Here is a 12783-nt window from a genome sequence, read left to right as displayed (position 1 = left end):
TGGTGACGACGGTCAAACTTATTCCAGTGTCTGTGAAGCCAAATGCTCCGAGCAGGTGAATAAAATGAAATCCTCCTTTTCACTTTAATCTAAATGTTTACAAGCCATATGGTGTTAACTTGGATTGTGGTAGGGCTTTTCACTGATTGTCAGCTTATGTCTCATTTTTCATTTATTAATTTAATTCAAACCCAGGCCTTTTGTTGCCTTTGAGGAATTTGACATGAGCTTAAACCCTGATGGAGTGATTGATTTATAGCCTAATGATATTCTGCTCAAAATAATCAACGGTGTTACGATCGCAATTTTAGGAGCCACAATGTGAAGGTGAGTGCCCTTGCCCAGAATCTCCCTCTGATTTGCCCACTCGCATCCAAAAGGTGTGTCCCTTCTACATCCGAAAAGTCTGCGGAGATAACGGAAATACCTTTGATAACGAGTGTCAAGCTGAAAATAACGGCGTGGTAAGACTTGCTTTCTCAAATACAATTCGAAAGTAACATGGAAATTCGCATTCATGACATTTGTTTGGTTTTTATGTCCCTTTCAGAGCGTCCAATGTGAAGGTGAATGCCCTTGCGGTGAAAATGCGGAAGAAGAACAAGAAGACTGTCCATTTTGTTGCACTAGTAGCTCTGTTGAATGCCAAGGAAAACGTGTCGATTGCTCTCGTTGTGACCGGACATAGATAAATATTGGACCTATTGAAAATGTTGAATAAAGACCTCACTTTTTCAAAGAAACCCCTTGCTCATAGAAACCTTCTTTTGGGAGTGGAAGGCGGGGCCTCAGGCTTGTTTCACATGAAGTGGCCAAATTTCAAACAAACTTTGTTCTGTCATGCAAAGTTTTACTGATGCGAATGGTCCAGTAAAGGATTTACCGCTGGGTCGAATTGAAGTAATAAAGATTATTTTTGTTCAGTAGTCTCAGGTTTTGAAAATTTGAAATCCTTTGTGAAGCTGGCATGAAGCCCAATTCTTTTGTTAAGTAGGAGGAAAATAGTGGTTCCAAACCGTATTTTATTATCTGAACCTTCCTCTGCTTTAACACGTTTTTCTTCCTCCTGCTAACTTTTCCTTTGTGTACTTTTCTCTATCTAGAGCTTTTCTGTTTCGGCATGTCGTACACAAAGTCAACATAGATCAATCATATATCGAGTTTACATTTATTTCATTATATTTTGTTTTACCTAGGATCTGTCATTGGGCAACGGGCATGTCTCTTAATTGCTGCACATCTTACGTCGCTGACAAGATAACATAGATGCAGTACACAAAAATATTCACATTCTTGGAGAATTGACCCTTGTCGCAAATAAACTCAATGTTGACGCTGAAAACATTCTGAGGCTTTTAGAAGAAACAAAATCAATTGAATGTCGAAATCTGCCACTTGAATTGACATAATAATGCATCAGTAATGAAGCTGATTTGGTTGTTGTACGAACCATTGCATTAGTCTAATTAAGCCAGGGTGTTTGAAACGTAATCTCTTTTCCTTGCACGACAGCATTCGATTTTGTAACTTAATAAGAAAGAATATATGGGAGGACGCTTTATTTTATCCTGATATTTGATTTGTTATCTGCCCATCAAACATGAAACTAAAAAATTCCTGATTCAAAGGTACAGACTGGTTTGCAAGAGCTTGTGTGGCCGTCTCAAATTGGTTTATTCTCGAATTAAACAGGGAAATCTTAGATTAGGACATTTAATTTTCAAACACTTCCTGTTTAAAGACTAAGTATTGATGTAATATCAATAATATATCTTGAATAAAAAAAAACATTCCAGGCAACCATTCTTGTGACAATGTTACCTCTTCACATAATGGTTTCACTTCTGCAGTGAAAATGCTAATTTCAAGCGATGTAAAATGTATTTTATGTATTGTCTTGGTTTCTTTTCACGAATCAACCAATTTTTAGGATAATCATGCTAGATCTCTTTGGAAAATCTATAAAAAAAGCACCACCCATCAGTACTTTTGAACACCGAAACACGAGGATGGTTTTACATCAACGGTTTACATAAATCTCGGCTCGAAGGTTGTTCATCAATCGGGGTTGTGAGGTCTGATCCTAAAACAATATCGTGCCTTCAGTGTCCAGGCATAGTTATTCAGCCAATCGTGGACTGAAAAAAAAAACCCTCTTTGGAATGGAATTGATGCCAGCAAACAACACATTCAAAGTCCAGATTGCTCACTGACGTACTATTTTTGGCTAGTAGTACGTGTTCAATTGATTCCAGTTTGATCTGGAGACTTGTATCTTACAGTACGAACACATTTTACTAGATGGACCATGCACTCACTCACTCAATCCTCCAGATCCGGCGTCTCTTTGAGCCAGCAACAAAGAAAGCCAACGTTTCAATGGTTGTTTTGCGACCTCTTGAAAAGCTTGCTAACCACAAAGTTCACCTCTAGAGGTAGTTATACGGTTAGGAAACTCGCTGAATAGTAAAAGTATTCTAGGAGAAGTTCAAAATGACTAGTACACCTTTCTCTTCAAAGTTGTCTGTGGTTAAGAAGTCCACATTAGAGGGAAAAGGGAACTCAAGAAAAGATTCTACCCATAAAAAGAACTTTCGATTTGTTTTTCGACACACAACATTCTAAAAGATCATCGAATGAACATCTCCTCCACTTATTGATTAGCTCCGTCTACTTCCATCCACAACTAATAGAAATGAAGTATCTGATTATCTTTGCCTGTGTTTTGGGAGCCATCTTCGTTGAAGGCCAATTTGTGGATGAGCAAGATCAAAACCAAGAGGAAACCGACGAATACTCCGACAGTGGAGCAGATTGCGATTGCGGCCAACTCTATCAACCCGTCTGCGGGCAAAACGAACAGACTTATCCCAACGCTTGTGAGGCGGAGTGCAATAAGGAGGTGAGTACCAATGAAAAGACAAATTCTTGGTTTTAAAAAAATGCCGGGCCAACCAATGAAAGCTAATCATTGGGGGCCTTTTGGCAATAACTTTTGGTGTCTTAAAATGACTTTATTCTCTTTCAGAGCCTCCAATGTGAAGGCACTTGCCCTTGCCCACGATCTCCCTCTGACTCTCCCACCCAAAGCCAAACAGTGTGCCCCGTTGCGATCCAAAAAGTTTGTGCCGAGAACGGAAAAACTTACGACAACGCTTGTGAAGCAGAGAATCAAGACCTGGTGAGATTAGAAAAAGAAAGCTATGCTTTAGGAACAGAATAGCTATTCTAATTACGATCGTTAATTAATCTCACAGGGTGTCCAATGTGAAGGAGAGTGCCCTTGCCCCGGAAACGCCGAAGAAAATTGCCCGTTGTGTTGCACAAGCCGAACTCCCGAATGTCAAGGACAACGTGTTGATTGCTCTCAATGCAGCCGAAAGTAGACCTCTTTTCTGGCTAATTACGATATCTATTACATTGATGATGGCAAATAAAACACTATTTTGCTCAAAAGTAAAGATCTCGTATTCCATGAAATCTACTTGTGCGCACGATTCAGTGGATCATAGGACAAAACAACAGTTCAACCGTATGCCTACATTCATGATGGCAATTACATTGTCCGTCTCAGTTGGTTCTTTCTTCTGCGAGATGGGGAACATCGTAAACATGAAGGACAACGTCTAAACGTTTCCAGTAAAAGGTCTGGCTGGAGGATCGGACTGGAAAACTTTCTTATGCTATGGACTGCCCTAACCGCTACGCTACGTTTCTTGGTTATTTGTCGTTGATATTAGGATTGACCCTAACCTTTGTTTCTTTTTTTCTATCTCCTCTTTTGTGTCAATACTCTATCGTACACATTGTGTTTTTGAATAGCTTTAAATAATAAACAATAAATAAAGCAAGAAAAATTAATCCACAGGGGTTTGTCAGGGATTACAAGATTGGATATCTGAGCGAAGCAAGAACTTTGAACTCAAATTAGGGACGTTGTAAATTGTGTTTCCCGAAAGGGAAGCAAAAAATCATAAAGCATTAACCAATAAATGATCTGTGAAAACCATGTCATTCAACGAGGGATGACTTAAAAAGATTGGGGAAAGTCGAAGAAAATATACCACAATTGGTACTAAAGTACAGCGCTTTTGTGCTGAGCATTGAATCCCGTTTTACGCTTTTGAGCCGGGAGGGGACCAGGATTCCAGTTTCAAGACTGAATTGCTTTTTCCACTTTAGGTCAAAAAAGTTGTAAGACGGAATTTTGCATTTTAAAACCCTAAATTTCTGATGCTTTCACGCAAAAATAAGGTCTCAAAACTGAGGTTCCTGGAAACAACCCAAATGTCACAAAACGAGAGAAATTACAGGAAGATTTGGGTGACAAAAAATTGTTTTGTTTTGTGGATTACCTTTTTACTGCCAGTGATTTTGAGGTTGGTCATGCGCCATGCCAAAAGTTTCTGTCAACCATCAATACATTGCCATAAAAATGGAGATCATAACAAAATTTGTTAGCACTTAGCTAATAGAATGTTATAACATTCGTCTCGAGAATTTCTTTTTGCACTCTGGCTATTTCTAGCGCCAAAAGGTCCCCTTTCAGAGGCTTTCAGAGTGGGGCATATAGGAGACGAGATATTCCTCTCCAAATATGTTAATTGACATTACAATTAAACATAGAGAACAAGAGACAGAGAGACCTAACTCAGTATTTCAAAATCTCTCCAATATGTGCTAAATTGCATCGTTCACATCCTGGGGAGGCTCTGGGATGCGTTTCCTCTTTCAGTTTGAGTGTTGGGCGACAAAAACATCCAAAGCCTTTCAAACCCAGAAGAAGCATTTCCGAGGCATGGTCATTACGAATTTTTTTCCAATGGTATCGGGTTTGGCTAATTGATTTTCCTTTGGTGCCAGAAGCCTCATTTTTTGCTGTTGACAAGGAAGGACGACACTAACATCAGCGGACACGGCAGGTGAAAAAAAACAAGCCTGGTGGCATCAGAATTGAGTGGTTCAGCCACAGATGACGAGTCATTGGCCTCGATTGAGCCTCAGCAGCTTGTTCCTCATGGGCAAGACCCCCAAGGGAGAGAGTCTGTTCCGAACGTTGCTTCCACAACATCCGCTGTAGGATAACACAGGATGCAATGGGCTGAATTAATTCCTCGTTAGAAACTTCATCGTGGACTTGGGTAAACCTCTTCCGAGCCTCATCATATTGCGAGCATGCATCTACTTTTCCCGTTTATGATTCGTTCAAATTCGGTTTTCGTAGCAAAATACCAATTAACCATTTTAAAAGCACCAGTACTTTTTGCTAGAGCTTCCGTCACATCCAGTTTGATCTGGTGCTGGTATTACATAGCACAGATATCTACTTTGGGATAGCAGACAGGTTAAACACACATGTATGTACTCACTACTCCCGGGTAGAGGACAAAAACTCCCTACGTGTCTTGAGTGCATTGGTATCGACTTCTGGCTCGGATTTTCGAAATCATTTAATTCTCACAAGCAGCGATAAGATTAACAAATGGATTCATTTACTTCATATGCGAACGAACTTAATCGTTTCAACCAATAACACGCGCGATTAGAGAATTGTATCTTTCAGATAAACGTCTGGAGTTAAGAAGTCCATCTTGGTGAGTGAAGAAAGACTCAGCCGGAAAGATCGTCCCATAAAAAGGGATTGTGACACTGCTTTTGACACACAACATTCGAAAAGATCATCGAAGGAACATCTCTTTGGCTCACCCTGTCAACCTCCACTTATCAATTACTAGATATGAAGAATTTGATTATCTTTACCATTGTTTTGGGAGCCATCTTTGTTGAGGGCCAAGACGACTTCCAAGAGGAAACCGACGAATACTCTGACGGTGGAGCTGCTTGCGAATGCGGCGAACTCTATCAACCCGTCTGCGGCCAAAACGGTCAAACCTACTCCAACGCATGTGATGCTGAATGCAATCAAACCGTGAGTTAGATAACCATCTTTATGGAAAAGAAATTTGAACCTATCCAATCCTACAAGTAGTGCGAAAATGCCTTTTTAAATATTGGTACCACTTAATTTCATTATGTAGCCTGAGCATTTTTCACTCTACGTTATTGTCATTTGCAGGGTCTTCAATGTGAAGGAGAGTGCCCTTGCCAAGGATTTCCATCTAACTTTGCCACCAAAAACCAAAGACTGTGTCCGTTTGTGATCAAAAAGGTTTGCGGCGACAATGGCAAGACCTACGACAACGCCTGCAAAGCTGATAACGACGACGTGGTAAGAGAAAAAAATCTCGGTGCTCTCAATTGAAATTTGAACTAAGTGAGTTTCGTTTGTTTCAACCGTCAGAAAATCCAATGCGAAGGCGATTGTCCTTGCGCAGAGAACGCCGCAGTAGGCTCCGATGACGAGGGCTGCCCTTCATGTTGCAGTACCCGATCCCCTGAGTGCCGAAGGCAACGAGTCGATTGCTCTCAATGTAGCCGAAAGTAGATTATTTATCCATATATTTGGAAATGATGAATAAAGACATTATTACTATCATCTTTTAAACAAACCGATTGGTGCATGCAGGTTGAGCAGGTGGTTGCGACTGGTAATGACTAGGTGTCAGTACAATTTTTAAAAGCCAGACGGTTCAAGAGTGAATGGATCTGTATACAAACTAAAGCATCGTCCTGAGAAAGGCAAGCTAAAGACATGATGTTACGAGAGGGACTTATAAGTCTCGATAAGTTATGACAGACTTGGAACAGGCGCAGCAAGCGCACCCAATTCTCTAAACATAATGTGTGTATGTATGTATTTCATGGGGTTTAAATGCTAATTGTTCACGATGTTCAGAAGCAGCAGCTCCCCAAGACTTTCATAAGCCATAAGGCTTGTTTTCATGGAAGTCTATATCCCAGAGGGATAGAAAGGGTTCCTAAGTGTAGTGAAGTGTAATCCTATGCTTCTAGAAAATATACAACAGTGAACGACTTACTCCTAACATCGAAAGCCTCTATATTTCTTAGTTGTCTTTAAGTATCAGAAGTCTCGTGCCTTGTTTCAATTGAACTTGATTCGAGCACCACTTGGAAACCACGATCTAAGTTGCCACAATACATGGCAACGATGATCTAATTGACCAATACATGGCGACCATGACATTCCTTAGCTGGAATCCCTTCATATTCAGGTCACGGTGGTTATATTTTCTGGTTAAGTGTTTGCTCAAATGCCAAGAAATCAAGAAATGATTATCTTTGTCAAAGAAGCAAAAGTAACAACTTTTGTGAAATACACATGTTTAAAAGTAGCTCAGATAAGTGAGTTAAATCACTGAAAGCCCATTAAAATGCATCATTGTCAAAAACGTAGTCAATCAGTATTAAACGTACTCTTATTTATGTATTGACCTAAAATTTCATAAACTTCTATTTAGCACATGCTTAGTTATTACAACTTAAAGGTTGCGTTTTACGCTTTAAAAGATCGAAAAATGGCCTAATTATGTTTCCAGTTATTCCCATCATTTTTCAATGACACGGCAAGAAATAATATTTCTGTATTTTCTCTAAGTTTTTTTTTAAAGCAAGAAGTATAAAAAAATATCGCTTAAAACTTACAAAACATGCAAAAGTGCCTTTCAGTTTACTTAAGCGCCAAAAGCTACACTATCTGATCATGCTCCTAAAATATTTGAACGATACCCGTGACAGTTTAATTTTCCAAATTGTCACTTTTTGCAATAATTCATTTCTACGTACTAGCGATGTTTTTATTCAACGTTAGTAGAATTTTGTCAAAATTCAAGATTAAGCTTGATATAAGTTGCAATTGACAAGTATGGCATCACAATTGTGAAATATTGACATTAAGTAAGTTTTAAGTTCTATTGCAAACTATATTCGTTTTTTTCTTACCTGCTTCAGAAAAGTGAAAAATTTCCATTTATATTTTAGACATAGAAAAAGCTTATCATGTCTTGGCAATTGCTTTAAGATATAACCGGAGCAATTTGTAGTCAAATTTGATGAAAATGCAATTTTTGAAAACCAGATATCTTATCGTTTGCTCCATGGATTTGAATAAAATTCTAGTTGGAAACGCAACTAAGGTTACTTCCAACATCTATTGATTACGTTCTTAAAAATGTTAGCAACGAAAATTATTATTAGAAATCTTAGCATTTCAAAAAAACTTTTATCAGTGTTGTGAGTAACACCGTGAGGTAGTATCAAATGCCTCAATCTTAATCCATTTCCTCCGAGTGTTGGATTTCTGGCCAATACTTTTGAAGTGCTCCCCTATGATCCTTTCAGGGGCTCATCCACAGAGGTCATTCTGATGTTCCTTGTGGAAAACAGGCTCCAATGCGGCAATGATGTTTCTGGTGAAAAAGTATCTTCAATGCGACTGGTGTGTACTTGAATTGCAAACTTATGTGTGTAGGTAACAGTCGTGCTCTCTTTCTCTATTACTCTCTCTACCAGGTGTTGACCCGTCTCCAATGGTGGGGTCCACCCGTGACCCTCGATGGTGGTGTCCATCCGTGAGCCCCGATGGACCTGTGAGCATCGATGGACCCGTGAGCCCCGATGGACCCGTGATCTCCGATGGACCCGTGAGCCCCGATGGACCCGTGAGCCCCGATGGACCCGTGCCCTTTAAATGGTCTGTGATACAGACGAACTCCCGACCCGTTTGTGTGGGAGATGAGTGTCTGATTATTCCAGTCATGTATGTAAAACGATACTAGTCAGAATACTTGTCAGTCACAAACCACCATTGGGCTTATACATGCAACCCCTTTCTCTGGCTTTTGACTCTTGCATTTGCCAAACATGCCTTCCAATTTTTGTGACGCAGTTGGGATCCTGGGTTGGTACAAAGCTCATGGTTGCTTTTCAAGACCCACAGTATCAGATACCTTTCGTACCTTCTCTGAACACTGTACAGTCCCAACTTTTCTAGTCTCTCCCAATACGAGAGCTCTCTCATTCCTGTGATGTTCCTAGTGAAACATTTTTTGACTTGTTCGACCTTTTGCAAACCTGTTGAACTCATTGGAGCTCAAATGGGTGAGGCATATTCAAGATGTGGCTGGACAATCGACTTGTACAGAGTAAGCATCGTGATGCTATCTCTGGACTTACACGTGCGATATATCCAACCCCACATTTGAAAAGCTTTATCCACTTTCAACTGGATATGCTCATCAAACTTTCCATTATTTTGAGGGACTACACTTAAATCTTTCATAGATGAGACTTGCTCAATAACTTGACCTCAATTATCTACGAGAGGAATATTTAAAGGAACCATTCCCACCAGAAACTAACTTGGTGTCGTCAGCATACTGTACTGTAAGAAGATAGACTGACAGTAACATCAAGAGCTTTTGAAACTGGGCAACGAATGTGGTAAAAAGAAGGAGCCCTAAGATGGAACCCTGGGGAACACCTGACTTGACATGATATATGTCACTAAGTGACCCTTTGACCTTAGCAAATTGCTTCCTATCATGGATGAAGCTGCTTATTGAATTGAGAACCTTGGCGTGGATCCCTCTGTCATAAAGTCTATTCAACAAAAGGTCATGATATACCTCAAAATCAAGATTGACAACATCAACTGATTCATGCCCTTTCAGTTCCTTTAAAATGTGTTCTATGTGTTCAATCGGATGGATAACCGTGCTAAAATGCGCTCGGAACCCTTGCTGACTAGGAGGAAGGACATGATGTACTTCAAGAAACTCTACAACTTTGCAATATTTGCAGAGAGAGATATCGGCCTATAATTACTGGGGAGCGACTTACAGTATGTCCTCCTTTGAAAGTTGGAACAACATGATCTAATTTATGGGAGTATGAAAGGTTGTCAGTGTTAGGTAATTAACCGTGGACGTCAGATACTTCTATTAAATTGATTGCAAGAGAATCCATAAGGGAATGACAAGAGACAATTTCACAAGAAAATAGAGAAAGACATTTTTGCTCCGGTGTCTGGAACAGTAAAACCAGTACCAGAAACAGTGGAATCGTAGGGTTGTTCATGACAATCCCAGGCAATGCGCTGACACTATCATTTGCCGAAGCTGTTTGAGAGGGAGTTCGGGAAGACATTACGCAAGACAGGCTCTATAATATCGCAATATTCGAAGTGAGAGAAATACTTACTGGGGAGCGACTTATCTCCCCCTTAAAAAAATGAAAAAATGGACCAATGTGAGTTAACATTAGTGAAGCTGGAAACTTGCCCTCATCCCAAATGCACACATCAGGTAGGAGAAAACAGGAGCAAGAACCAAAGAGCATCTCATTAGAAACTGTAAACTATGATATCACACCATCAGGGCCAGGAGAAGTTGAAAGCCTCAAGTCCTTGATGGCCGCTAAAGCATCATGATCTGTGTCTACAAGATCATCTAAGTGCTCAAATTGACTAACTAACAAAGAGCTGTTGCTTCTAAACTCAGTGGGGTTGAAAACACACTACAAGACTATTCTCCAAGCATGTTATCCATAGCCTCTACATTGCTAATGGATTCTCCATCAACATCAAAAGGCCCAACAGGGTGTTTAATCTATCTCTTAGGGTTCGCATAAGGGGTTAAAGCCTTCCGATTCGACCTGGCCTCTTGAACCACTTTACTCTCAGTTTGTAATTGGTCATTTTTGATGGAAGCCTTTCATCTTACCCTGAATTACGTCCAAATTTTTTTGGAGACTAACCGCAATTACTGGATTACTGGATTTTTCCAGGAATGTTTGACAAAATCAAGAGAAACTACATCGACTGATTCATCCATCGGGACTAGCCTCCCACTCTACAGCTCTAGCCGGAAAATTGAAGTCCCCTACAAAGAAAACCTTCAAGTAAACTGTCTGTTCCAACTCATTTCCGATGAATTGAAAGCCGACATAAAAGAGCTTACTGAACAAGAAGGGGTACTATAAGGGTTGCTTCCAGCACCGGGAAATTCTTGCCTTGTTCACCCTTCCTCTTAGACCGCTCGGCTACACCAACTTCCTTTATATAGTTATGTATCGGTGTCCCGATTCATCGTGCCAAATAAGAGGTTCTGCGATCTGTTTTGCTTGATACCGATTCAATTTAGGATGCTCTCGGGAGTACATCTTGGGTCATCGGCCATTTTTTTTTTTTAATTCATGGAGCAGGCAAGAAGAGCCCGGACTTCTTGTTACATTTTTGTTGAGCCACCACGTGTTTGTCCCTTAAGTTATGAAACCTTGAATTATAATTGTGTGAACCTTAAGGCTTTGTTAATCTGGCTGTAACATTATGTATTAATGTAATGTGAGAAAATGGGACGTATCCTATCACAGTGGACTAAGTTGAAAAGAACAATGTTTATTTCTTTATCTAAAATCCTTGGTCGAAGCCAGCTTTCTGTTATAGAGATGAATCTTTTCAATGGCAAATTCTTCTAAAATCTTAGCCCCTGTGCCGTCTTTTTAGAAATCGGACAATGCACGTTCAAATTTGGCCCTATCTTTTCTGCTCTATTTCAAGAGTAGATACTGCCTCATTCTCGACATTGGTCAAATCAGTCGACTTCTCAACTACTGGGTGAGCCTGTTGTTCAAGCAGCACCCTGATTGACCCAGATATCCAAAGCCTCTATGATAAAGTGCTTATTGACTGCGGAAGGGTCCTTCCCTGCCAAGACCCAGTAGAAGCATTGTCTAGCCTCTTTACTGACTTTTCCAAAGATGGCTTCCATTATGAATGTTGAGGAACTATCGATTAACAGCAAAATCAAGAGACCAAGAAACAGAGGAAAACTATAGAGAAAATTAGTAGGCTATACAATGTTTCTTGAGGTATAAGACAACGAAGCAAAATAGGAATTACCTCACATCAAACTAAGCATCAATCAATCAATCTAGTATGATGCGTCCGACATATTAGTAACCCCGACGCCTAATCGCCATCTTGGTGACCCCGACGTGATCCGGCCTTGTTGGTGCTTCCGAGCCTTGTCGCCAAGCAGCCGAATAATGGTCGAATGAGGCTGCACATGGTTTATTAGGCTTATAGCACTTTATTTTATTCCAAATATACCCATAATCTTACACCCATATCTAATTATCAAAGGTCGGAAAAATAACTTGTTTTGCCGTTGAGGATTGTGATATTCTATGACTTCAATCGGGGTTCCCCTCTCCACACGCCTTTCTGTGAAAAGCCATAGCTGAAAAAGAGAAACAAAATATACTTCTCTTTTTGCTCTCGATCCGATACTACTCCCGAGTTACATGGCAATGGTTATCAAAACTGGGTTTCCTTACAGTAGCAACTTAAAGTAGTATTTGTGTGCAGAAAACTACTCGTATTCGAGTCTCTACGTTTGCTGTTCGTCGGCAAAACAAGTAACTTTTCCGTGCTTTACTAATTATACGCCTTAAAATGCTCTTGACCAAAATTATTCATGCCCACTATAAAATGCACCAACGTATCATCCTTTTTTTGAATATACCTATATGTATGGGCCAGAGCTAAAACAGTGAAATTGCAACTTGAACGCTTGTAGTTTCCTTCAGGGTCAAACAATCATCACCACTAACAAGCTCCAAGTCACGTTTTCTTGCACAAGTGGAATGGACCAATTGTCTTGTCAGTTTCAGTAGATAATGACTCGCCCACGTAATGCCAAAGTGAGGTCCTCAGATTCTATGAGGGAGGCGGTTTGTCTAATTCAAAGAAGCGTTTCTATCCAAGAAAATATGATAATGATGATACAGCCTTGATAGAAAGATATCACCATCATCCTCCAACCTTTGCCTGTTCAATTGACTTGCTAAGCAAGCAAGATTCTG

The 12783-nt window shown here is 40.1% G+C and overlaps 2 protein-coding genes across 2 annotated transcripts in view; both read left to right on the top strand.

The window, feature by feature from the left end:
* Positions 1-3461, top strand: part of LOC131886608 (serine protease inhibitor dipetalogastin-like) — a 4135-nt gene extending 674 nt beyond the window's left edge. Inside the window, exons 1-6 of the mRNA XM_059234997.1 lie at positions 1-55; positions 312-464; positions 551-685; positions 2549-2902; positions 3029-3181; positions 3258-3461. The exon at positions 1-55 is cut by the window's left edge and continues 674 nt beyond it. Coding sequence (XP_059090980.1) covers positions 1-55; positions 312-464; positions 551-685; positions 2549-2902; positions 3029-3181; positions 3258-3386 — 979 coding nt within the window. The 3' untranslated portion in view covers positions 3387-3461. The remainder of the gene's footprint in view (positions 56-311; positions 465-550; positions 686-2548; positions 2903-3028; positions 3182-3257) is intronic.
* A 2179-nt stretch (positions 3462-5640) lies between these two features.
* Positions 5641-6487, top strand: LOC131887428 (ovoinhibitor-like). Its single transcript, XM_059236034.1, has 3 exons — positions 5641-5929; positions 6077-6229; positions 6302-6487. Exons 1-3 carry the CDS (start codon positions 5738-5740, stop codon positions 6443-6445), a joined length of 489 nt encoding a protein of 162 aa, XP_059092017.1. The 5' UTR covers positions 5641-5737; the 3' UTR covers positions 6446-6487.
* The last annotated feature ends 6296 nt before the right edge of the window (positions 6488-12783 follow it).

Source organism: Tigriopus californicus, chromosome 9, assembly GCF_007210705.1.
Source record: "Tigriopus californicus strain San Diego chromosome 9, Tcal_SD_v2.1, whole genome shotgun sequence".
NCBI classification, from domain to species: domain Eukaryota; kingdom Metazoa; phylum Arthropoda; class Copepoda; order Harpacticoida; family Harpacticidae; genus Tigriopus; species Tigriopus californicus.
This window is presented reverse-complemented; position numbering and strand designations above follow the sequence as displayed.

Excerpts from the sequence above, each read along its gene's own strand:
- LOC131887428 (XM_059236034.1), top strand. The coding sequence starts at position 5,738 with ATGAAGAATTTGATTATCTTTACCATTGTTTTGGGAGCCATCTTTGTT. Across the intron at positions 5,930-6,076 it reads ATGCTGAATGCAATCAAACC|GGTCTTCAATGTGAAGGAGA; the intron begins GTGAGTTAGATA and ends TGTCATTTGCAG. Across the intron at positions 6,230-6,301 it reads AAGCTGATAACGACGACGTG|AAAATCCAATGCGAAGGCGA; the intron begins GTAAGAGAAAAA and ends TTCAACCGTCAG.